The sequence below is a fragment of the Triturus cristatus genome, chromosome 1_2 (assembly GCF_964204655.1).
Source record: "Triturus cristatus chromosome 1_2, aTriCri1.1, whole genome shotgun sequence".
Lineage (NCBI taxonomy): Eukaryota > Metazoa > Chordata > Amphibia > Caudata > Salamandridae > Triturus > Triturus cristatus.
In genome coordinates this window covers 509313964-509341037 of record NC_140580.1, presented here as the reverse complement: position 1 = coordinate 509341037, position 27074 = coordinate 509313964, and the positions used below count along the sequence as shown (strand labels likewise).

Here is a 27074-nt window from a genome sequence, read left to right as displayed (position 1 = left end):
CAAATGCCAGAGAGTGTTCACAGGTGCAGCAGCTGTATTTCTGGGACGTGTATGCACCAATGTATCGCGCAAATTTGCACTTCTCTTAAATGAGAACAGTGGAGGTGAAAGTTGAACCATACCAACATTAAGAATCCGCCAGTGTTTCAGTATGGTTTTTTGAATTTGACTGGATTGTGTACTGAAGGTGTGGACACAAGTCAATCTATTCAAAGCTGCTTTGGGTACAGCGGGTTTGAGTAGAGATTCTCGATTGTTATTAGAGGCCCGTTTGTACGATTGTCGTATCAATTTTAGAGGATATCGCCTCGCTCGAAGGTTCTGGGACAGAGAATCGGCATGTTTCCTAAAGTTGTCAAGCGTAGAACAGTTCCATCTCAGCCTCAGGAATTGACCAAAAGGTAAACCTTCACGCGTTGACTTGGGGTGGAAACTATCGTATCGTAAAATTGAATTTCTCGCCATCGGCCTAGTGTAGAGCTCACTGCCGAGGCCATTATCACTCGGAAAAATCAGAAGGTCTAAAAATGGTAAACTCAGTTTACTGGCTTCCATAGTGAAGTTGAGAAAATCATTCTGGCTATTAAGCCAAGCATGGAACGCATTCAGTGTTTGCAAAGCACCTCTCCAGATGACGAAAATATCATCAATGTAGCGTTTCCACTCAATGATGTAGTTACGATAAGGATTGTCCAGATTAAGTACACTATTCTGTTCAAATAAATGTACATATAGATTGGCCAGGCTTGGAGCAAAAACACTCCCCATTGACGTGCCGGAGATTTGAAGATAAATCCATTCTTCGTACTTAAAAAAAAATTTCAGTCATAGCCAGCCTGGCACAATCCATGGTGAAAGAAACAGGTGAACTCAACTCCTCTGTCTTGTCATCCAAGAGGCCTCTGATGGCTGTGAGTGTCTCTGTCTGTGGTATACACGTATACAGGGATTCAACGTCAAAACTGATGAGGAAATCCGTTTCAATGTCGAACCCAATAGCAGGAAGCAATTGAAGAATAGCCTTAGTATCCTGTAAATATGTGGGCATCAGTTTAACTAAGGTCCTCAAAAAACAGTCTACAAATGAAGAAAGAGGTTCAAGAAGTGATCCTAACCCTGAAATGATGGGTCTGCCGGGAGGAGGAAGTTGCGCCTTGTGTACCTTAGGTAACACGTAAAAATAGGGTGTTACCGGATGTTCAGTAACCAGGAACTGAGCCTCATGGGCAGAAATCCAACCCTCAAGTTTAGCATCATCGACTAACTCAATGATTTCCTTCTTGAGTCTAAGTGTAGGGTCAGTTGCGAGTAGTTTGTGAGCATGCTCATCATTGAGCTGTCTTAAACACTCAGTCCTGTAGTCCTTGTTATTAAGAATGACAATGGCTCCACCCTTATCGGCGGGCTTGATAGTAATGTCAGAATTCTTAGAAAGGGAATTGAGGGCCTGTTTCTCAAGTCTGAGAGTCGCTTGACTAATCACTAATCGCTTGACTAATCACTTTGTCGAATTCAACCATAAACCTGACGAAGTCTCTTGAACTGTTCTGGAACAACCCTCCATTCCTTCACATGTCACGGATATATCAACTTTTCTGTTCAGAATTGAACAGCGATGGGTGTTTAAACTTCATAGTGACACTAGTGGGTTGAACGACGCAATTCCTTGGACTTCTTTGCGCAGATATAGGATGGTGTGACTTTCGAAGTGTACCAACTAGAGCATAACTCACAGTAACTATATATCTTCCCATCATTGAGTACTGCTAGGTTCTAAGTATGAATAGGTGACCCTTGTTAGGTCCCTGTGAGTTCGGCCCCAGGAGGTCGCTGTGGGTTAGGGCAGTTAGTACACGATTTGTCTGCTGTGTCTTACATTTTCCTACACATGCATTCTCAAATCTGGCCAGTGGTGTTGCAGTTCTTTATTACTTGCTCATTGGGCCTCTTTCAACAGATTGTGCCGGTTTTTGGGCACAGGCGCGTGACTTTTTTCATTTACTTGCGAGCTCTCAGTGAGTAGCACGGTTGTAATTGGCATCCGCCTATATTGTCATTGTCTGGCGTACATCTGTATATGTACTTCCGCCAGTGCTCTGAGACGGCCACGAGGCTTGCCAATTAAATTGGTGTTTCACTTGGGTTGATAACGTTTGTGATAGACACGCTATATTTAATGTCAATGAATGTGTCGCACTTTCTTGATATCGTTGTATGCATTCATCGCGTTAGGTGAATACTACAATTCCCATGTTTCCCGGGATGCGCTTATTAGGTCACGCTAGCGTGAAGTCGGTACATCACGATCACGTGACGGGGCCACGTTTTACGCTATGTGCCACGCGCCGGTTTCCGGATTTTGGACTCCTTCAAAAAGACGTGGTGGTCCAGCCCGATACCTCACGGGACGATCAGGAAGACTGCCCGGGGTAGCGACGGCCAGGTACATAAACTTGTGCTCTTCATTTTTGGTTTTTGGAGCTTGATCTTGATACTGTGGGTGTATCGGATACAGTGGCATTTCACTTTGAGATGGAGAAATAATCTTCCCTTTCAGATTGAAGTAGTGTCTGATCTAGCCCTGTCTTGTTTGTAAAAGACGTCTTTGGCCTCGCCAAACAGTCGGTCTCGTCTCTGAGATCATGACGCAAGCTGTTTGCATATTTTGATCTTTTGCACGCTTCTTTCGAAGCCTCGAGGATTATGGTCTTGTTTGCACTAGATAGGTTGCCTATTTGCGAGTTGATGGGCATACCGGCTTTGTTGTCCTTTTTCTTGGAGATGACGCAGCCACCTGTTATGGTGATTTATTTAAAGACGCAACCTATTGGCAGCGTGGCCATGTGTATTCGGCTACTTTAGTGGCGTGGTTCGTTTCTGTGATCTTAGCCACGGTCCCCCTTTATAAGGGACCCCTTGGTCAAGTGACATGGAAAAAAACTCCTCTATACTTGTTCATTTCTGGGTCGCTTTCTACTTCATTGACCAAGACTGTCAGTAATGTCTAGGTTTGGTTGCTAATAAAAACACCAACTTTAGCCCATGCAGCCTTGTAGAGAGATTTTCAGTTCGATGGTGTTATGTTGACGCCTTTTATAAGATTGAAGTATTTTGCATCAGAATTCTCTCCTTATACTGGTTTTCCTTCATTTGTTTTCATGTAGAGCGCTGCCTCACGCCCTGAGTCGTTACCAGGAGTGGAGGTGTTTATCCCCGATACATTACGGGTACGACGGTCATTCAGAGACCTCATTACGTCAACTGTATATTATTCTTGCAGTTGCGTCAGTGACTGAGTGCTTGGTTTTAAGACCATTTGCGACATTGATGTGTTCTCCTGTTCTTCTGTTTTTCTCTTTTTTTTTTTAAAACAGGTGATCATTGTAAACCCCTACAGTTCGGCTCATTCTCTTTGAAGCAGGTATATTTGTAGGTGGTATCGTTCTATTTTATTCACGTTTTGTGATTTTTTGCACTCGATTTCATTCACTTTTGATGCAGTAGTATTAATCGGTCCTGAAGAAAGCCACGATCAATAGGTCAGATCACTGTTGGCTGAAACATGTTGACCATGTATATAATTGACCATCCTGCTGTTAGCGTGTTTGAATTTTTTTTTTTGTTGTGAACACGTTTCTTGTTTTTATCCTGTGGCATCTAAAGATACTCAATAAACACATTTTTCTTTGGGTAGTCATTTTTATACACCATTCATTTACACTGCACTTCGTTATACACATAGTTTCACCACACTTCAGGCAGCTTCACCACTTGTTAAGAACATTATACCTCGGTTGTTACTTCTTTAAAACATCCGTGAGCTCCGCCTTTTTCTTCACTAGCAAAGGAGTTGTAGCTCCTTAACCACACCAGGTGTGGTTAAGAGGAGGCCCCAGATGATGAAGCATGCCACTTCGGTGGGTGATGGGACTTTGTCCTCTTTATGAGGACTTTTTCTTTGTAACACTTTGTCTTATAGCCATTAGCCTCTAGTTCTGTCTCAGCAGACCCACGGACTCCTTGTTGTTATAAGACTAGTGAATAGGGGATTTTGTCCGTGCAGGTCTCTAAACTTCCCCCTAGACCCCCTTACCCACCGGTATTTGTGTCACTGATTTCTACAGACAATCCCACTGAACAATTTTCATCTATACTGAAACATATCCTGAAAGAAGCAGTTGACGATGGCGTGATTTCTGAGAAAGCCTACAAATTCCTACTGAAAAGCAATCTGAAATCACCTTCTTTATATATGCTTCCAAAATTACATTAAAACATTGATAAACTGCCTTTCCGACCCATTGTTTCAACAAGAGGCAGCCTTCATGAACCTGTTGGAAAGTTCCTCGATAGATATTTACAACCGTTTGTACTGAAAGTGAAGACTTACGTCAAAGACACCACAGACTTCATCACTAAAATTAACATCATCACTTTGGATGACAACAATGAGTACTGGTTATGTACAGTTGACATAAAAGCATTATACACTTCTATTCCACACGATTTGGGCATCGCTGCAATTGAAGACACTCTTCTACAATCTGGCTTGGATCTTCACATGCAATTGTTTCTTATGGAACTACTGTGTTTTACACTATATCACAGCTTCTTCAAATGGGAAGATCAATGGTACCTACAGCTCACTGGCACGTCACTGGGCAACTGTGCCACACCGGCATATGCGAATATCTTTATGGAGAAATTTGAGATTGATAACATTCTGAGCGCCAACATTTGGAAAGAACATGCCATTTTATTTCTCAGGTACATTGATGACATTTTTTTCATATGGAAAGGACCGCAACGAGAACTCATGATTGCACTAAATTCTTTGAATTTCATCAACGAATGAATACAATTTACCTTTGAGGTTCAACAACATACCATGACATTTCTTGATGTCAAGATCAGTCGCATTCACAACAGACTTGAAACTACTATTTATCATAAAAAGACTGACAGAAATAACCTTCTACACTTTAACAGTTTTCACCAACCATCTCTAAAAAATCATTTACCATATTCACAACTATTACGAGTGAAGCGTATAGTATCACAACTGGACATTTGTTCTGAACAAACGGAAATTATGTTAAAACAATGTGCTCAACGTGGTTACCCTCGACAGATTTTAGATCAAGCCAAACAACGTTGCGCATTGAAGACTCAAACAGATTTACTATCTAAAACTGTCAAAACCACCAGTCATCGAACAGTTGTAGTCTCCAAATATTCAACCATGAGCAACCGTTTAAAAAAACCATCATGCGACAGTGGCCTATTTTAGCTCTAGAACCGGACTTTAAGGGTCTATTCACTGAGAAACCCATCTTTGCATTCAAGAGAGGAAAGAATTACTCACCCAGCCTACAAGTAAGACACACCTTATTTCATATACAGGGACCAGACCATGCTACAAATGTAGCAACTGCAACAATATCATCACTGGCTCTTACATCAACCATCCGATGAAAGGTACCAAAATTAACCTCAAAGTTAATGCTACGTGCAATACCACCAACGTCATCTATCTCCTCAAATGCCCTTGTGGGTTTGTTTATGTAGGGAAAATAGAAAGAAGAGTCAAGACGAGAATATTTGAACATAAAAGCAACATCCGAACAATGAACACCAAATCGGTGATAGCCATGCTTTTCGCTGATCATCACAATATCAGCCGATTGAAATTTATGGTCTTGGAGACTGTTGAAGAAACCAAAGGAAGAGAAGTTCACAATCTTCTACTCCAAAGGGAAAACCATTGGATTAAGTTTCTGAATTCCATGAAGCCTCATGGACTCAACGATCGCATGGAATTTCTATGCTACCTGTAACTGACATTTCTTTAAACACCATATTTCGAGAGCTTCTTGTTTCATTCCAACTTTGTTCTGAGAGCTTTTTGCTCCTTTTCTTTACATCCTATTCCTAACCTTTGGGTTCTCTCTTTAAATATAATTTTTATATACCTTTTATTGTACATTCTTTTCACTCTACACGTTTCTTTATTACTGCCCAACTAACTTCGTGCACCTTTCACTTTACATTCTTTCACATTATACACTTGCTGACTACATTTCTGATATTTTTTCCCTCTTTGCTCCTAAACTTTTGCCCTTCGATTTTTCCTGTTGAATCTTGTATTTTAGACTTGCACTGGTACTTATTTATTTCACCCACTTTATTCACCTTGTCTTCATCCGTCTTTCAATCTGCATTTATTTTGTTGACCTTTACTCAACATGGCGCCCACCGTTTCAACTTTTATTAGTCCTTTTTACACTCCTCACGTTACGTTTTGTCGATAAGACGGAGGCGCTTCTCGTCCCCGTTTCACACCATGGTGAACTTGGGAGAACACTGACTGCATGCCGTCAATCGTGAGTACCACGTATAATCATTTCGAATTTATAATTTTTGATGTCTGTTACCTCGCGACACCAATTTCACGTATTTCACTATTCAACTAACCTCTGCCCGGTTAGCTCTCTTTATGGAACCTTTTTTGAGGACCCGCATTTATTTCTTTTACTTGTGACCTTGCGTTACTAACAACACATGTCTCATTCTCTAATTAATTCTCACACGGGTAGCTTTATATATACAGCCCATTCCTAGAAACCGCTTTTCACTTCACATGTAAGAATTGCACACGTTTTTATTTCAAACCTGTTTTCCGCTTGGTTAGATTTCTATGCGTATTTGAAACCTATGGGATCGCTACTCTCTTGTTCACTTATTGCATTGAGACTGGCTTTATTTTGTCACGGGCCACTTTTTTTCTTCGACATTCACACACCCAATGGAATACCATCTTGTCGTTATTTAATTGCACAGTGTTTTCATGATGATTAACCTAGTTAGTTTTAATCCCACACCATTTTCACACTCTCTCAATATGGATTCGTATTCTGAATACTTAGTTTAAGTTTTACATGACATTTTGGTCCTCTCATTATTTTACACTTTAATGCAACCATTGATGTACGTCGTATTTTTCTCTGGTTTCCTCCTGATTCTTTGCTTTAAACTCTTTTAGATATATGTCCCCTGATGAAGGTCTGTAATGGACCGTAATGCATTGGGCAAGGTTCACCTCAACCATGGATTTATGTTTTGGATACCCATGGAATAATATTCTGTGATATGAATATTAAATATCAGTAGATCAACAATCGACATATAGTCCTCAACTATCTTTCACTTCACATTAAACTACTGTGTACTGATCTCTAATTATTAAACCCTCATGGGTCCTTCGTTGTGCTCAGGGGGTCGTCCCCTATTTCAGGAGACGCTTGGCATGACTCAAATCAGGATTGCAGCAAACCGGCAGTGAGTGAGTCCGCTTTCCTGAAAGGAGGATAAGTGGGGAGTTAACCCCTAGAATATTTTGAAAAAAGTGAGGTAAAAGAGACTAATGTTCACTTAACTTTGCTAAAAAAGTCATAGGGCCAGATGTATGAAACTATTTTGCGTTTGCAAATGGAGCGAATTGCACAATTCGGCCATTTGCTAATGCAAAACGGCCTTTCCTTACTTATGAAAGGCTTTGTATTTACAATTTAGTTAATCACAATTTTTTATCAATTACCTAAATTGTGAATGTAAATAGGGAAGCCCAATTTGAGAATCCCTGATGCACATGTAAGAAGCCTTTCCTAAATGCGAACTGTGCATTTAGAAAATGCGATTACCATCAACTTCAAGTTGATGGTAACCATGATAAACTTTGAAAAATGCACAAAATGGCATTTTTCAAAGTGCCGTGTACCAAACACACATGCCCGGACATGTGTTTGCGTTACTTGTGCACACTTTTTTTTTTTTGGGTGCTTCAGGGGGACCTTAGGCTAATCTCATATTAGCTAATGCAAAACCATTCACACCTATGGGCCTTTTGGGCCATAGGAACGAATGGAGTAATATTACCTAATAGCGATTTGCTTTTTTCCGAATTGCTATTGGGTACCAATAGGGAGTCGCAAAATCTTTGGTGATTCCAACATACATAGCCATTTGCGATTACCTAATAGCGATTCAGTAAAACTCGCTATTTGAGAATCACAAAATGCTTATAATATATCTGGCCCATAGTCTCTTGAAGACCACTCTGAAATGGTGCACATGAAAATTGCAGTACCTTCATGGTCCATTTTGTGGGGATAGCATGCTCTGTGGTATGTGAAGGGGTTTTGGACGCCTAGAGGTTTTTGGAAAGTGGGGTTTAGAAATGTGTTTGCTTTTTGTTACCTCACAACTATGCCCTACACTTGAAGGCGGCCAAATTGTATATCAATTACATATATCACATGCTGAATGTGGGAAAAATCTGCACATGCCTAGATTTGTGGATGTGCTTGGTCAGAGGTGTGGCACACTGTTGCATTGGAATAAGGCAGCATTGAGAAGGTCTAGTGCAAAGTGAGGACAGATGCAGTATCAGTGTGGTGAGGGACAGTACATCAGAGCTACAACACAAGGTGGAACTCGCTGGGTAGGGTGTTTGAAGGAGTCTGCTACTTACATTGATAGCATCCATACCCTGATATGGAGACAAATACATAAGACTCGGTTTCAAACAGCAAGGCACAGTGCCACTTTGACACCCCATTATGCAAACCTGCTAACCACCAGACTTCATCTGCTGAGAAGGTAATAGCCCATCCCCTAAGAAACCTTACTTCAGTGCCTTAGTGTGAGAGTGACAAAAGCATCAACTTGTGGTGCTGCACAAAGGAGTGACCTCACATGTACCTCCAGGGCAACTTTTATGGCTCTAATCTTGCGTTCACCAGTAATGGATGTTTAATAGAACAGTATATGTTATCAGCTGAGTGTATACAATGTTTAGTTTTTTTCTTACATCAAACATGTTTGGTCCAGATGTACTAACATTTCAATGGCTGTAAACACACAGATTCTATGTTCGACACCATTACATTTTCTATTATACTAATCCTATTATAAGGGTCTGTATGCTTTTACTGACCCCGAAAATAAGATTGTGCTCTCATACCAATTCTTTATTTAGATGGGGTGTGCTGTAGGAATCCCATCCAAATGCTGACTTGGTATCACATATATCAATGTTTTGCGCCTTAAATCTGTCACAAAACATTGAGAAATTACTAACTCCTTACTTGGAGTGGTAATTGTTGGACCTGGCCCTTTCTGCAGGATCACCACAGATTTTTTCCTTCTTTTGCTGAACCCATTTTTGTTGGACTGATGCCCAGTGGCAAAGTGCTTGTGCTCTCTCCATAAAATATATTTTTTAAATGACCTGCACCTGATTGGCACATTGTATCTACTGGTAAGTCCCCAGTATATGGTACTACATGTACCAATTGCCTGTAAATAATTAAATGCTGTTATGGGCTGCAGTACACGTTGTGCCACCCTCTAAAGAAGCCTTGTAAAACATCTCTCATGCCTGCCACTGCAGCCTGGAGTGTAGTTATAAATTGCCATTTCAACCTGGCAAAGTAAACCTTTTGCCAGTCCTAAACCTTCCTTTTTAAATCTCATAATTCTCCCCTAAGGTAGGCCCTAATCATTCATAGAACACGGTGCATGGTATTTAAAAAGTAGGACATGTGTGTTTAAATTCTGTGTGTCCTGGCAGTGAAAAACTCCTAAATTCGTTTTTCACTGTTGTATGTTCAGTCTCTTCCATAGACTAACACTGGGTTACCTTATTACACTTAATACGTTCTAATTTCAGATGGGGATGAGATACAGAAATGATGTTCATACTCAACTGAATTATAATTTAAAATTCTATGTAAAAATGCCACTTCTAAAAAGTTCATACTAAAGAATTTAAAACGTGATGGATAGAATACTTACATTAATCTCAATTACTGGCAATTACTCAGGGACGTATCCCAATTCTGTGCACACCATGCCATCTAAGTTTGGGTGCAGCCATATGCATATCAGTCTTGATCCTGTTTCAATGGGAACAGCCCAGTCCAAATTGCCAGACCAGGGCCTCCCTAAACCGTAACACAAGCAAACCAAGACCGGTTTCACCCTGATTGTGACTTAACAGTTAGGTGTAGATTACTTCCAGTGGCACAGCGAGCACTGAACTCATGTCAAGGCATAACCGTTGCACATAAGGCGTCACACTAAAGTATACAAAAAGTGATGGATGATATACTTGAATTAATCTCATAAGTTAACCTCATAAAAGATTAGCATCATCATTCTGAAAATGATTTCACTTCAGACATTACCTTCACTCCACAGTTCATCTGCACAGTTTCTAATATGACACTAGCTTTTGAAATTGCTTTTGCTGCTGTTGCTGCTGTTGCTTATGTTAAATGTAACACCAAGTAAAAGCTAAGGTCCAGTAACTCCAAACATTCTGGTCTAATAGTTAAGCTACCAGCGGCGGTTTCTTCATTAGGGCGGAGGAGCGTTACCCCACCCCCGTCCGCTGCGAGCTTTGCATAGCAAAGGTGAAAAAATGGCAATGAAATGATTTCATTGCCATGTCTTATTTTTCTGATGCACAACCTTCCTGAGTGAGCGAAAAGTGTAGCGTGTCCTTTGCTGCTGGTTGGCAGCATGAAGGACTTGCAGTAGTGGCCAGACACTCCAAAGTGTGCATGTTAGCTTGGCCGACTGTCTTGCGACGGACAGCCTGACGTGCTGAAGCTCTCCAACCCGACCTGTGTTTTTAGACATCTGTGTGAAAAGCAAGCACAGGCCTCCAGGACCTGAAGGAGCATCCAGCCAGCCCCTCCATTCATCCTTGGCACTTCTCTCATGCTGGTTAATAGCATGAGAGCAGCTACTTGATTTGTTGGAAGAGTTAGCTCTTTGACTCCTGCTCCAAGCCGCAGACTGCAGCAGAACAAAGACCATGGTTTAGTAACATTAAAGCTTATTTAAAATGTTAGTGTAATGCACGTCCATGATTTCGTTTGTATTTCTATTGCATGATGTTTGTTTTATTTTTGTCTTTTGGGAAGCCGTGGGGCACTTTGCTCGCCCCACCACTTTCAACTATTACAGCTGCACCTGTAAGCTACTGACTTTGAACCCGTGGGCCAGGATTCAAACCCCAGCCTAGGCACTTGGCTGGAAATTGTGTGATCATCAGCAAATCAGTCAGTTGCATTCTGGCTAAAATCTAAATGTCCGAAATTCAACTTCTACAAACATGTTAATGCCCAAGCCATCACCCACTAAACTTGATGCAGCTCACTCCGGCTTGCGATAGTGTCGATCAGGTGGAGCTGGCCAGGCTGGGATAAGTGTCAGAGAGCCTCCAGGCTACAAAACAGCAGGCAGACTCTAGCAGCACGCAGACAGAGACTTGAAGGGAGAGGGGCACTGATGGCAGGATGCAATCTTGTTCCTGTACAAATGAAGAGCCATTCATAAAACTAGGTTTGATCTCAATGGCACGTGCATTGCTGGAGCGGGGGCTTTATTGCTCATGTCCACCAAGCACATACTGGAGCTACCACTGTAATGGCAGGCCAATGGAGACAGACAAGAACTCATGGGCCCAGTCAGGAAGGGCTCTCACTTGGTGTCACCATGAAGTATCAGCAGCAGCAAGGAGCACAGCACCCCCATAGGACATGGACAAGGGTACTTGTACAGGCAACTGCCCCACCCCGAGAAACGTTGGGGCCTTCAAACCGCAGTATGGCCTACAAGTGTCCTGGTCCCCTCTAACAAGTGCCATTGTGTTGACGAGCACACACCAGCACAAATTAACCACTGTTACTGTCTCGGTGACTCTGGCATTACTTTCCAAAAATAAATCTCACTGTGTGAACAGACCTGTTGCTTCGAACTTTGACAAAGCAAAATCAATCTTTTGTACCATTCCCATTATAGGTCTTACACAATATGCTGTCCTTTCATTTCAAGCTATAATTTACTGATTCATAGTTGCACTTGGAAACTCAGATTTTTTCGGACCCTATTTATCTCAATTACATTATTTGCCTGTATCTTACCATTTTGGATTTCATTGCTTGTTTATCATGGGTAAATATGTAAATTGCCTTGCTCCTTCATTCCTAAGGAAACTGCTTCATCTTTATCATATCATTAATGGGTAGAGAATGTGGCCTAATGGCTAGGGCGGTCGACCTCGGAATTGGGGAAGCGGGTTCAAGTCTCTGCAGGGACGCTCAACATTCTGTGATTCTGGGCAAATCTCCTAATCTCCCCGTGCCTAACAAAAATGAATGTGTCCATCTGTAACGTAACTGGTGCTCATGTAAAGCGCTCTGATACCTTTGGGTCTAGTTCGCGCTGTATAAAATTGTCCCAAAAAAAAAAAAATCAGACAGGCTAGGTCTTCTCATCTGACCTCTCACTCCCTGTGATGCCTCTAATTTTTGGGTTTTCTATTGCTTGGTTCTTTGGTGCCATTGCCCATCTCTTATCGCTGCCACTGGCCATATATAAAAAGTGGCTGAAAGAGAACTTACTTAGGAGGTGTGAGGGGCATAGAAGATTAACTTACCCTTGACACCAGCATTAACCCTCCAGGGGACGTGTTGCACATTATCATTGTTTGCGCCCGCGCACCTTTCAAAAGGTGCGCCGGGCGCAAACAATGATAAATTGCCCTATTATCGTGTATGAGCTGCCCCCGGGGCAGCCGCAAACTCACCATGCCCTGGTGGCATCGCATTCATGTGAAAAAACGGAGCAGCTGCACCCGCCTACCCTTTCAAAGGGAATAAGAGATCTTCTTGCAGGCGGGTGCAGTCAGTGACTGAACCCGCCTGCAAGGGGATGTCTGGGGGGTCTATGGGACTGTTGTTATCCCCTGCAGAGTGCCACCTTTTAAATGGCGCACTGTCAGTGCGCCTCCTGAGGGCTTCTTTCACTCTGCGACCGCATCTGCAATATGGCCGTGGGCGCAGAGTCAAAGGAATATCCTCATTTGCATCGGGCACGCCCCTATGCAAATGAGTGAACACCCTCTGAAGGTAGCGCTTTAAGTGCGCCAGTGCTATTGGTATGATAGAAGGGGACGCACAAGCGTCTGCGCCCCCTTCTATAATACCAAGGTGCCCCAGGGGTGCGCAAAGTGGGCGCAAACGGTTTTTGCGCCCCCGGGGCACCTTCTGTAATATGGCCCCTGATGGTAGAGGGACTCCTAACATTGCTGTCCTGCATATGCCATCTGAGAGAACTCCCTGACAAGGCTGCCACCTGCTTCTACCTACCACACAAGAGCATTCCCAGATGGCTGCCACTACTAGCAATTCCTCTAGTCACTCTCCAAAACCTTTAGTAACCTGCCAGTGTATACAGCTGTTTTCCCCTTGCTTGTTGACCACATAGTTCAGTTTTCATTTCCACTATTTCGTTTCCTGTCCACGCTGCGGTTTGGGGTGGGTAGTACTGAGCTCTTGCTTAGAGCTGTGTGCTCAGATCTAACTGAGACCGAAGACACGGGAAGTATGTAAGGAGAGGAGCAAGCTAGGACCTTTTACAATAGACTGATATTACGATACATGCCAAAGACTGACAGACGTCTCTAAAATGGCATGTATATTGTTAATACATTCCAATGGAAACACAGTGAAAACATTAACAATTACAATAAAATATTTGAACTGAATTGACCTTGAATTGCAAAATAATCATTAATAGAATAATGATACGTTTTGCATTTCATGAGACACCAACTGCAAAGTTTTTCATGTAATATTTGACTCGTGTTTATCAGACCTCCGTGCTGAGGATTGGAGAGGCGAAATAATGTGTGCAGGATCACACAGTGTAATTAGATGGCAAAGCTGCTGAACTCTTCTGGAACCTAATGTCAACAATTTTTCCTCTTGACCATACCACTGTGGATTATTTGGAAGTCTAGGAAAATGATATATGACCTTAAGTCAGCCCTGCCTACAATAATTCATAAGCCCCACACTGCAGGAGACCATGACTAGAGTAGAAATATGGACCACTCTTGTTGGGTCATAGCAGCCCATCCTGCTCTGAAAGCAGTCCTTTAGCCTGCAGCTGACAGGGAGAATGCCAGAGAGGCAGAATGATCAGTTTGACCCTTATGATATAATCATTCTCTTTTTGAAGTCGAATATTTTAGCTATTTCGAATCAGAATGTGCTTTAAGAGATTTCCTCATGGGGCGCCATGGAAATAAAATTATAATTAAATGCAATGCTGTTGGGCCAAAATTTAAGTTGGAGGGTTTTAAACAAATTGATTCAGTAACTGAGACAATAGAGGTTGAGTTTCTCAAAAAGGTCAATCTTAAGTTTTTGTTAAAACTATTACACAGGAGCTGTTTCAATAAGGGACTTGCAAAACTCTGCCCTAAGCATTTTCAAGTGTCTAACCCATCCTGCCAAATCCCACCCCCACCCCACGCAGTCAACATACAGAAAAAAATATTATTCCCTTCCTTAATAACAATACGAAACACAGCATGAAAAAACAGCTGTCCTTAAATGCTCGTTGACAAAGGGCACTGATTAGTAAATATTTACCTAGGTAAGGGCCTAATTGTATGAGCATATAATTTGGACTACATAACTTAGTTGGAACTTTGCTTTTTATGATGTAGTTATAGTTTTGGAAAACCTAATCAAATCCATAAGTGAATCTCTGACTTGAAGGTACTGAATAAGAGGGAAAATCAAGGAAAGTGATTATCTCGAGCAACAACATAAATTAACCAAATGCTAAGATTGCGGCTAATAAAATGGAGCAGGTGGTCCCAAAAAGGGTGGCCAGGAAATCAGTGTTGCGGCAGTTTACGTTGGGTTGGCAAATTCCTCCTTACATTTGTCAGGACTAGAAAGAGCCATCGTCAGAAGAGAGTGTGTGGAGGAAGCAACTCCACATCAGCCTCACCTTTGGAAAATGGCTGCAGAAATAGTTACTATTAGTGAGAGAATGAAGAGGAGTGCCGCACACAAGTACAGCACCTTAGGCATTGGCTTCTCAACAGGGAAGCATTGTAAAAGGAGTTTGATCTTTGCACTTGGACAGTGGGCACTGAATTTGCTAGTGAGCTGCACATACTGAGGGAGGGAACTATGCTAAGGGAAAGGAATCTGCAGGCTTGACCGCGAGTCAAGGCATGCACGGCTTTTCACCATGTAGATAATCACATCTAGTCGCTCCTTGGCAGAGCAAGTGTGATCAAAGGAATTTATTGCTAACGGTTTGGCCAAGTGTTCACAGTCAGTCTTCTTACATTTCATACCACCCATGAGTCTCCTTTAGTGTGCATGACTTGAAGTATGCACTAATAGCAAAATGTTCCATAAATGATGTTACTTGTTCAGCTAACTTGACACATCTAACCACTGCGGCGATCTGTGTGTACCCTGAAGGTAACCAAATGGTTGTTAATTCAGTGCACTCTGCAGTTACTCAATAGGTCATCAAAATATCAAAGTTTTTATGGTGCTAGTAGGTATCACCCTGTGATGCAGTGAATGCACAAATATCGATGACTTCACTCTGCCCTTCTGGTTTTGTGGCTCCCTTTGCACATGTAGTCTGTCTCCTGGTGGGCACATCACTTTAAATCCTCAGTTCCCAAGTAAATCTCAATTAAAACTACTAAAGTCAAAAATTATTCTTTATTTATTGAATTTTTTTCTTAACAGTCAATTAACCATTTTTTGGGAAGGTTTCTAAATGCAATAACCTATTATTCAATACCAATTTGTTCAAACAAGAACCTTATGATAATCCTCAATGCATTTTGGACCTTTTGGTTCTTCATCAGGAGATCATTTTCTACAGAAAAAAAGATAATGCAAATGTATACCTTGCCCTAAGCAACAATAATTATGTCAATGACCCACCATGATCGATGTTTGTTTCTTACCCGTATCCCTTCGGTTATTCCAACTCGTGATCAATCGCACATAAAATCCTCTCCTGAATCTAGAGGTCAATTTTTGCAGAGCAGGGCCTTCCCTGCGACACATCTAAATTATGAATATATGTTCAAGCTCTCCAATGCAGTAAATAAATGAGATACACCTGTGAAAATGTATTCCATGTAGTGTATCATTAAAAGTTAAAATGATGCAAAAGATGTAGATCACAAAACCTAGTGGAAGTTAAAACATTTGCATGCACTGAAAAGTGCACCCGTCACCAATAAAATAACCACGGTAGTGCAGAATGTAAATCAAAATGGTGAATTTATTATACAGATTTTATTGTTCTTTTAGATTTGAGCTAGCATTTTTAGCTCTTTAAGGATCTCAATCCCAGGTTTGTCTTAATCACCATATCCTCCAACTGGTTTCCAACATGCTCTTAAGGTCATTAAGTGGCATTCACGTGGATTTCAGTGCTAGTCATTACTGGAGGATGAAGTCCTCAGACTATTATAGTCTGACCCTTTACATTTAGAATGCTTTTGGTAGCATCCTCAATTACTGGTTCAGTATCTTTAATAGTAAGCAGGACAGTACAGGCCTATGAATGTCTCTGAAGAAGGGCTGCATTGTCTGCTCAAGCACCAGTGGTTACACCAGGAATATTTCTATCCTTGTCTGATAGCCATTGGATCTACCTGCATTAATCTGAGATTTTCAGAGATGGGTGCATGCAATTCTGCACATTGATACTTTGCTCTGTGCCCAGTTGCTTCTCTATGTCATCACCATGTTGCAGTCTACATGTGCTGGAGACTCTGTGAACACTGCTGCCTCATGTTTCTCTGCCTCGCGCATTCCCACATTTTTATAACATTTTGTTCACGGTTTAGCATAGCAACCTCAGAAGGTATGGAGTGGCTGTGGGCCTGTGTAGATTGGCCAGTTCCATCTCGTAGATTCAAAGAGTCCTACAAGGAGTGCAGGGCACAGCTAGAGGAGGGACTGGTGATCAGCACATGCTAGTTGGAGGTAGCTCTTCAGAAGAAATGCTTCAGTTGCATTACATATTATTTTCTCGGTTGGAGTCGCACAGCAACTCCATGACATGTGGCCATGCTGGAGATCCAGGAGTTGTCCTTTTCATTGTGCTTGCGTTTAATATATCCCTAAACATAGACACAATCTGTCTTCCTGAACTATCCCTAACCAGCTGCTGTAAAACAGACTACATGAAGCACAGTATAAGTAAAGGAATACAAATGCATGCTTACCTAATAATGCCCTTAAAGGGGCCCCGAAGTAAAACACTCATCAAGCCTGAAAAATCCATTTGGGCATATTGAATGTTTGATTTAAATGGATGACAATGAAAACACCATAAATGGGTAATGGCGTCCTCATAGGCCGTCATTACTGGTCTGTTCAAGTCGCAGCAGGACACGATGGTTGCCTGCTTTCCTTGGTGAGGAAAAACAGTTGTACTACGTGCTGGTACTGGATGTGGATCATCACTCTGTAAAACCTCTGTCAGCAGTTATGAAGGGCCTCTGACAGCGGACCCCACCCAACCCTCTCTGTCAACAGGTGGGAGGACACAATGCTCTTAAATCTTAACAACACCCAGCCCTGCCAGTGGCAGCCGGCACGGATCTGAGGTGGCTAGGTGAGGGCGAAGAGATGTAAAACAAAAATAGACTTGCCTCCTTGGCGCTCATCTTCTGCGTTGTCTCTCCTCAGTCTGCCGACCAGGAAGCAACCAGGCTCCTCTCAGCCAATAATAACGCTGCAATGCAGCATTGTGATTGGTCTGAGTGTCGTAATTCGGCGCTCAGATGGGGACTGGGGGCCTGGGAATGTTCTCTACCAAGGCTGTAATGCACCCTTGGTGAAGAACATGCTAAGTGAGCATGACTGTTTGGTCGTCCCAAGACAGCCGGCCAAAGCATCATGCGCACTTCAGTGTGCTCACCACTCCTCTCCTGGCCTGCCCTGTGAGCAGAGCAGCCCTGCCACGCCCCCATGCTGCCACCGCAGGAAGGAACAAATAAAATAATAATAACATTGTTATTATAATTTTATTTTTATTTTCCTTCACTGGTGCCACGCAGTGGGGCGACACTCCTCCGCCGTAGCGGAGGAGCGCCCACTGAGCCCTTCTCTCTGACACCCTATGCACCCCCTGCCCCACGTTGACCTCCTCACTGCTGGATACCACCTGCTTAGAGCAGGTGGTAAATGGAGCAGAAACTGGCCTATTACTGGGTACCCCGAGAGGGATTTCCATTATAGATATTGACACAGTCATACCAGGTCTACATGTTATTGCCCATTCCTGGTCCAATAACTTATGATACATTTCGTTTGATCGGGGGATACTATCTAGAACCAGAATCCAGCACTTATAGTACTCTTTCATCACTGTACACTGGTAAACAACGTTTACCACAAAACTTTTTGCACGCAGGGAATCACAACGCGGTCGTTACAACGGCCGCGTTGTGATTCCGCATACCCTTACTCCGCAAGTCGTTGTTTCGGGGGGGGGGGAAGGTGTTGGATTCAAAATCCAACACCTTCATTAGTGTCCGCACAGACTGGAGTTGGAATAGTAAATTATACTATTCCAACATCCAGCGCCCCCCTCGACTTGCGGAGTAATGTATGCGGAATCACAACGCGGTTGTTATAATGACCATGTTGTGATTCCCTGTGGACAAAAAGACTGCGGGATTTAGAGACATATTCCTGTACACTTATTGGCTTATGAATTATATCGTTAGAGATTATAAGCATATACATATAATTAAAGGTGCAATGGCAGTGCATTTGTTTTTAAAACAAAATTATGTAGATACTTTTTTTCAACGTGACAGCATGATTCTTTGCCTTGCGTAATGTTTCTCCTTAGTTATTAAAACTTCACTTAAACATTGGATGTACAGCAGATTTTACCTTTACAATACTTCAAAATAGCAAAATATTATATGTTTGAAGTGGGTAACATGCAGGGCAGTTAATATGATAGAATATCTGGTACAGTCACTGTATTTGAAAATAAATCCCTTCCAACATAGATATATATTATAAACAAATGCATCCATATATTCCGGTTTGCCTCTTTAGGATTATAAACAAAGTTTGAGGTTGTGACGCTAAAGGTTTATCCTTGACCGTGCATGTATTTTGTGTTTCTACAGCTTTGGAACAACTACTTTCACCTGGCGGTTGCTTTTCTTACTCAAGAATCTTTACAACTGGAGAATTTTTCAAGTGCTAAACGAACGAAAATACTTAACAAGTAGGTTGTATTTCACTGCATTAACACACAACTTGAAAATAGAAGAGATGGCCATTACAAGTGGTTACCATATTGTATTATTTTTAGATTACTTTTTTTCTTCATGTTATGCTTTCCTCATCAAGGTCTACTTTGCGCTTTATGTCAAAAGTTAAAATTCCCATTCAGAATTCAAAGTCATTTGTCTTTGCGATTTTTGCGATGTGGTTTTATGGCGGCGTTAGCATCATTCTTTGCAAAACCTAGAAGGAAGTCTGGAATATAAAGTTGTAGGTTTTGTGGTTGCCTCTTGGTTAAGTCAAGAGGAAGGAAAGACGTGTAGGTGTTGATCTTTTACTATAGGAAGCTCTGTTGTCACCAGTGTGTCATTTTAAAAACGGGTGGATTTTCACACTGGACATGTGGTAGTCTGGCATTTAATGTGTGTATTACAGAACAAGGCTGGTTAAATGTAGAACTGTATATCGTTTTCTTCTCCCAGTCTGTTCTCACAATAAAGTCTATTTCTTCCCACACTGTGCTTATCTGCCTTCAATCATCTGTAAAAGATGTCCACATACACTGACGGCTGGGTGTCCTTGTAAAGTGGGCATTGGATATGTGCTTAGGAAATTAAGCTGAGCGGTGTGGACATATTCCATCGTTTAATTAAAAGCGCTACCTTCTGCTTCAAAACACACTAGCAAGAATTCTACACAGGAGGCAGAAGGAATCCCGTGGAAGCTGCAAAACGAAAACAATGTTTTTTTAAATTCAGTCCTCGATTCATTCACTGGATCACTTAATCACACATGCTCACATCCATCCATGTAGCTCCAGAATCATCGAACCCACCATCCATATATGTAGCTACTGAACCATCGACCCCACGTACAACCATCGACTTGTTTGTGCATAAGCTCTTAATGCAGAAGTACCCTTCTGTGATGTCCCACCAATACCTGCATATGAGTTGTATTTCTGTGCATGCGAGGCTGACTGGAGGTCTGTGCGCACAGGTGGATGTATCTATGCTCTTTCTGTGGGTGGATGTCTGTGGTCCTGTTGCTCTGCCTGCATGTTCATCTGTTTATAACTTGCCATCCTGAGCATAAACTGCTCGTTTGCTTTTCTCCCTCATGTGCGGAACCGAAATCACTTCGTTGATTTTACTTTAAAAAAATATCAATTCTATCCCCGGCATTGTCCCGAGTGAGTATTGGTTTAAAAGTGATAATTGTCAGCTGAGCTTTCAGAGGCTCCATCATTACATCTGGGGGTCCCTAAACGGATTGTCTGTCACACGGACTTGAGCATTTAGCAGATGCTGCTGCAGTGGTTCTACAAGTCCTGTTTTGCATTACTACGGCAAATTTACAAGCGGAGAGGATGCTAGTACAATTTGAATGAATGTGTCTATTATCTTACAACATCTTAAATGTAATGCATTTTAAATATTCTTTGATCTCCTGTTATTTGCCATTTATTGGTCTTGTCACTGTTTCCCTCTGTTTCTGCTGTGTCCAAGTAAGTGTGCATGTGTTGATGTTTGTAACTTTGACAATAAAACATAGAATCTCATTGTATTTACCGGTACTAATAACTTTTAAATTACAAACAGAGAACATAGGCGATTAGGCCAGGCTATCTGAGCAGTTCGAACATGGTATTCTTGTTTCTGTATTGAAAATAATTCTTTTTTTATCTCTAAGTCCTGGGTATTTGTTTTCCCTTAATCTTCTCTTCCCACAGTGCATCAGATAAGATAGTGTCAAACATTAATCATTCCCCCTTTCTAGAATGCCATGAATAATTGTTCTGATATACAAGATACTTTACAGCAAGTGCTTCCAGCAGAATTCCATGTGTCTGGCAACTTGTAGAACTTGACATTGGTTCAAGGATCCCGGCATGAGGGTCAGTCATGACTGTTCACATGCACTTCAGTGTAGAGCGATAATCGAGCAGACCGGGCGTCAGATCAAGTGAGGAATACGGTGCTGATCCAGCGCTGGGCCAACCCTCTTACCATTGGTTATCCAATAGACCCTTTCCCTGACTGAATGGTAAAGGGAGTTAGCATTTAACCAAACAAATTGAATTAACAGTGTAACCCATTTGGCTACACAATAAGGACCACAAATCAGTGACGATAGTTAGGAAGGTTTATTACAAGTTGGCAGTCAGGTTAAGGTATACAAATCTCAGTGCCATGCTATAAAGATACAAAATAATAACTGGATGCCCAACCTCCTAAACAAGTTCATGTGTACCAGTATAAGGCACACAATAAGTTGTGTCACAACAATACAAAATATCAATAACAGAATTTGATGATCAGAGAAGAGTTTCTGATTCTCTCTGCTATACACGAGTGAGGCCTAAAATAATCTAAATTAAAGTCCAAACTAAGAAGGATAGCTTAGAACTTAAAATAATGTGAAAAATCAGGGAAATGCAGAAAAATCGGAAAATGCGGGAAGAGCAGTAAGGTGTCAGCAATTCAGAAGCTCGGTCAAGAGTCTTCTTGGGCTAGAGCTATAAAGGTTTGCGTAATCCACACTTAGCAAAGAGTCAAAGGGGATATACATAGAGGTGTACACCTCTTTAAGTCCATAGGAAAACTGACATAACCTCAGACACTGTGAACTTTAGTTATTACCACAAGAGTCTCCAAAGTTGCACCCCTCTGTTAACATAATCAGGGGCTCCATTGTCTTTTCCATTCTCACTTTGTGAGCTGAAACATTTACCAGATACCCAGGCCAAACCTGGGAACAATATTGTCCATGGGTACCTGCGACTCCTCACAACATTAATAAATGGAAAACTTCAGTTTGACCTTCTTGCTCTCCATGTTTCTTATCAAGGTCCTTTTTCTCAGGCTCTCTTTCTATCACTAGTATAGTGTTGGATCTATCCTCAAACTAACAAAGAATGTGAATGTACCTGCAAGGAAAAGACATGCAAGCAGAAAATGCAAAACAGTATTTTATGTAGAAAGAAATGTCGGCCTAGTGATGGCAATTTAACATATGAATCAATGGTGCATATTCAATATATGTCTGCACATTCAACGACAAATGAATGGAAAATGTCAGTACATTAGATTTATGTTACACATTGCATACACATAAAATAACTTGGGTGCTTGTGTATAAATGTGAAGAAGAACTACATTGTAAATGCAAAAATGAACCTTTAGTGCACACATTACATAAATCCTTTTAATTTCTAAAGTAAGTGCATTGTAATAGTGTGAGGATGGTTTTATGAAGTATCTAAGGGGTAAATGACATTATAGTAAAGTTAAGGCACACAGTGTATATATGAGTCTCTAATCCTAGAGTGAATGCACTTCAATAGTGGTCAAGTGCTACACTTGACCACTATTATTATTGACATTAATATCGCTAGGACGCACAAAGTACATGTGCTAAGTGCACGTATTTATTGGTTATTTGTGATGTGTAAGAATGGAGCCAAAAGTACGCTGCCCAAGTGCTGAACTATCTGGAAGTGATTAAGCACTTCATAGAATGGTCCAAGAAGTTATGAATCAGCGAAAATGGGAATCAAAATATATTCCTGATTTTGAGTGAATGTTTCGTTCTTAGAATAAGACAGTATACCCTATGCATATTTTATCAATCGTAGAGTTTATCGTGGTTGCACGGAGTGACTAAAATGTAAGAGCCTGCAGAAAGATGCCTAAGGTTGGAATTTGAGAAAACACCTTTTCTGAAGAGAAAAGTAACAATGAAAAACCAGGACCAATCAGAACACACACCAAGAGATATTGAAGCTTTCTACTAGTTCACTTATCAAAGAGAGAATCTGAAAAGAGCTAACACACACTGTAACCCACAACCAATAGGACAGGTAGGCATCATCACTGGTGAGAACATTACTCAGCAGTGCCAAGAGTCCCTAGGAATGGTTTCATAACGTCATACATGATTCCAGGGTGTACAATGTTCAAAGGAGTGGGTAACCTGCAGTATATAAGTGTTAGCCTAAAGCAGAACATATATTATTGTACCTTACACCCCAGGATCTGGCACAAATGTGTTGACACTCACTTGGGTATATCAGAAGTCTCTATCCTATTTGACAGAGTGATAGTGATTAGGGCAGTTATCAATTAAGGGCAAGATGTTATTGAATTGCATTGAAACATCTGAAATGTACTACTTCTGGGCATGTTGTTCAGTAGCACAGCTGCTCAAAATCTTGGTTTGGGTACAGAGCTCAAGGAGAAAAGAAATGTTCTACTAATTGACTGTTGTATAGGTGGCATTTCAGATGGCATAAATCGCAATAGCAGTGGGGGTGAAGCAAATTAGAAGTTTATATAAAGCAAAAGTCAAATGCATTGCCAAGAATCAGCTCACAAAGATTTCATAAGAAGCTCAAACTAATGGCGTTTTTGACTAAGAATAGATGCCATCACTATTAGGAATCCTAGGTTGTGTGCTATTTTCCTGATGAGAGCACCTTTCTTATAACCTCTGACCTGCTTTTGGGTGTAGATCAGTACCCACTGCAAAAACATAGAAAACAGAGGCAACTCACTGAGGAGTGCGATGAAGACTGTTTGTTGTCAAAACACATTGGATTTTTAGTTGTTAAATTTGTCAATATATGTGAATAAATGAATGGAATAAAAGACTCTTTGAGTTTTGTGATAATTATTTTTTTGGATTGATTTGTGCTACGAGGACCAGATTCCCTTGTGAACGAGCACTGATACGAAGAGTGCGCCACTACAGGAGTCATAGTAATCTAACAACGAGGCCAGAGAACCATTAAAAGTAGCTATTAGCTACCACTAGGTGGTTACCTAAAATAAAGTACAACCATCAAAGCATGATTTGTTTCAAAAGGCGAAGTTTGGGTCTGGCATAAAATGATCATTAGGATATTTGCATGTGCATAGTTAATGTTATGTTAATTTTAATAAGGATTTATAGAGCGCACGTACACTGAGTGGTTTCATGGCGCTAGTTCATAGTTGGCATGTTAAGCTTTCTTTACAGGCCCAACAGAGTTAGTACGCAGAGAAGGAGGTGGTGACAATTGACACAGTTTTCTGCAGAATAGTAAACTGTGTTGTCACCATTGATCAGTGAAGAGACATTTAGACCATTGTGCAGGGATGGGAATCTGTGAAATTTCAGTACTGAAGAGCAGAGCGCAAAATATATGTTTTGCCAGAATTCCATGTCTAAGAAGCGATTCTCCGTCTATATACTTTATTTTAATTCTCATTATGGGCTTCGTTTTGCATTATTAGGATGATTTTACGTATTTTTTCTGTACATTGAGAAATCTAAATCTTGTCTCATACACTATTGTACTAGGCCCTCTTAATAAATTGTGCTATTGGTTGAGGGGGCTGGAAGCCCCATTGAGACAACCACCACAATACTTGTCAGGATGAACCACAAACAGTCACTAAATTAAACTGTACTTAAATCTCTGATAACTTGGCACAAAGCATTCAGGCCTAACTTAGAGTCAATGTGTGAAGAATTTATGCAGCACACAATGTGATAAAGTGAAAACACAACATAAGAAAAATCCCAAACCAATTTAGAATACGAGATTAAATTCTAATAGTAAAACAATACCAGAATGACAAGAATCCAATGGGTTGATCCGGATGTTGGACCTGACCCAGAGTTTTCCCTCAACTCATTGCCTTCAAGTCTCCTGTTTTTGCTGACTTTGTTTTTGCTGACTCTAGAACTCTCAACACTTTACAACTACTAACTAGTGTTAAAGTGCTTGCATCCTCTCCTTTAAATATGGTAACATTGGCTTACACCCAATTGACATATTTGATTTACTTGTAAGTCACTAGTGAACTGATACTACAGGTACCCAAGCCCTGTGAATTAAATGCTACTAATGGCCCTGCAAACAAACAGGGGAATGATTCTATTAAGGAGTACAGAGGTTGGAATCTGAAACTAAAGTGAAAAACAAGAGTACCTCTGACACCATCGATTTAACATATTTATGTAAGCCAGATGGATTTTTTATTTATCCCTGGACAGTAATTGAATACAAAACAAGACTATTTAGACTCTTTCATCAAGACTTTTGGTTCCTGTGCAGCAACAGCTTATGCTTAGAAATAAGTGTTTCAAACAATTTGACATACAATAGTAACAATCAATACAGAACAAGAACAAATAGACAATATTTACATCTGTACAAACTTGCAGTTAGACACAAAATGAAAAAACAGTTGGACAGTACTTATACATTTATACTCATACAAATCAATAGATAAGAGTACATCAAGGCAGTCCTACGTATTTCTTTGAATAGAGGTACGGGAACTCATTTGTCATGGAGTCCTCACAGTACGAGCATCTTTTATTTAGTGCCAAAGGAACGAGGAGGTAGCCTCATATAATGGAAACTAGATCCGCAGCCCTATAGATTAAAAGGGATTATTTTCTGTGGAATATCGTCAAAAGTGATTTGACAATAATTCTGTCTGGGTTCTTAAAGGCTCGCCTCCACCATGAGATTACCAACGCGTTTCGACCTTCTGTATGGCGCTTCTTTTATAGGAGGTCTTCATCAGGGTGCGTACGTTTTTCTACGAAGGACTCGTGATATCTAAGTACAAAGGACACGGCTACTAGTCAGGTGTAATTTGTTAAAATGTTTATGTGCAAAATATTTACAAATTGGAAGGGATTTCTAATTCCCGCGTTTATTCTTACCTACCATCATGGCGGTAAATAAATGACAGAATCCGAGGCTTCTAGAGTCAGTGCTGAGTTATTTAGCCTGCAGAGATGGGGTGGGGAGAAAGAAAAAAAAGGGGGGGGGGGTTGAAAGGGACAATCTGGTCACTTGAGACAGTAGTGTGCCTAATATTACTTTACTGTCTATCCAGATAGAAAAGGTTCGAGGAAAGAATTTTGTGAAAACATCATGCTGGTGCCAGGTGGGAGAAAACACCGCCTAGTGGCATGCAGGTAAATATTTTAGAATGTACCACTCCTCAAGTTTTTAAGAATAAAACGAAACTGCAAGAAGGACGACTACTTTGAAAACGCTAACGCCCTTATGGGGAAACTAATTGTAAGGAATTACCCAAAGAAGCTTTTGAAAAGAGCTATGAAGAGAGCCTGGTATGTTCCCAGAGAGACATTGCTAACACCGAAAACACGAGAAGAAAACCCCCCCCTTGTGTGCGTCACCACATTTTCAGGGTGTACCAATGATATGAAAACAATTGTACGGAAGAACTGGTCGACTGTGAAATCCCTAGTCCCATTACAATCGCTCCCAATTTTTGCACTTAAGAAAAATCAAAGCTTAAAGGATAAATTGGTACATGCTAATACAGAAAAGAAGAAAAATATTCAATCTATTCGCACAATGCTTTCCTTACCACCGATTAAAGGTCATCATAAATGTGGAAATTGCTCCTCATGTGACAGCACAATAGAAGGTTCTCTCTTCACTTACGGGAATAAATTTGTGAAACATGAAGCATTTACGAACTGCAATACACACAACGTAATCTACGGTGCTATCTGCCCTTGCCCCAAACTATATGTAGGCAAAACCACGCAAGCTATCAAAGCTCGTATGACCCAACATCGCTCTAGAATTAGATGCAAAGTCACGAATGCACCTATGGTCTCACACTGTCTTGAGTACCAGCACAGTCCTATTGACATGAAATGGACTATCCTGAAACACATATCTGGAGGAAACCTTGATAGCCTCCTGTCCAGATTTGAAGCGAAAACGATAATGTACTTGAACACAATAGATAACGGCCTGAATGAGCTCAGTGAGATCAATCACTGGGTATGATGGTTGCGCTGAGACAGTTCCTCTTTCTATTTCTCTTTCTGTCCTGTCCTACCCTCAATTTACGCATGAGGGAGGCT

At 41.1% G+C, this 27074-nt stretch overlaps 1 protein-coding gene across 2 annotated transcripts in view; it reads left to right on the top strand.

The window, feature by feature from the left end:
• The window catches only part of DOCK1 (dedicator of cytokinesis 1), a 1163810-nt gene that overhangs the window by 757856 nt on the left and 378880 nt on the right, over positions 1-27074 (top strand). For both annotated transcript variants that reach the window (XM_085606236.1, XM_085606235.1), the window contains exon 31: positions 19067-19167. In XM_085606236.1, coding sequence (XP_085462362.1) covers positions 19067-19167 — 101 coding nt within the window. The remainder of the gene's footprint in view (positions 1-19066; positions 19168-27074) is intronic.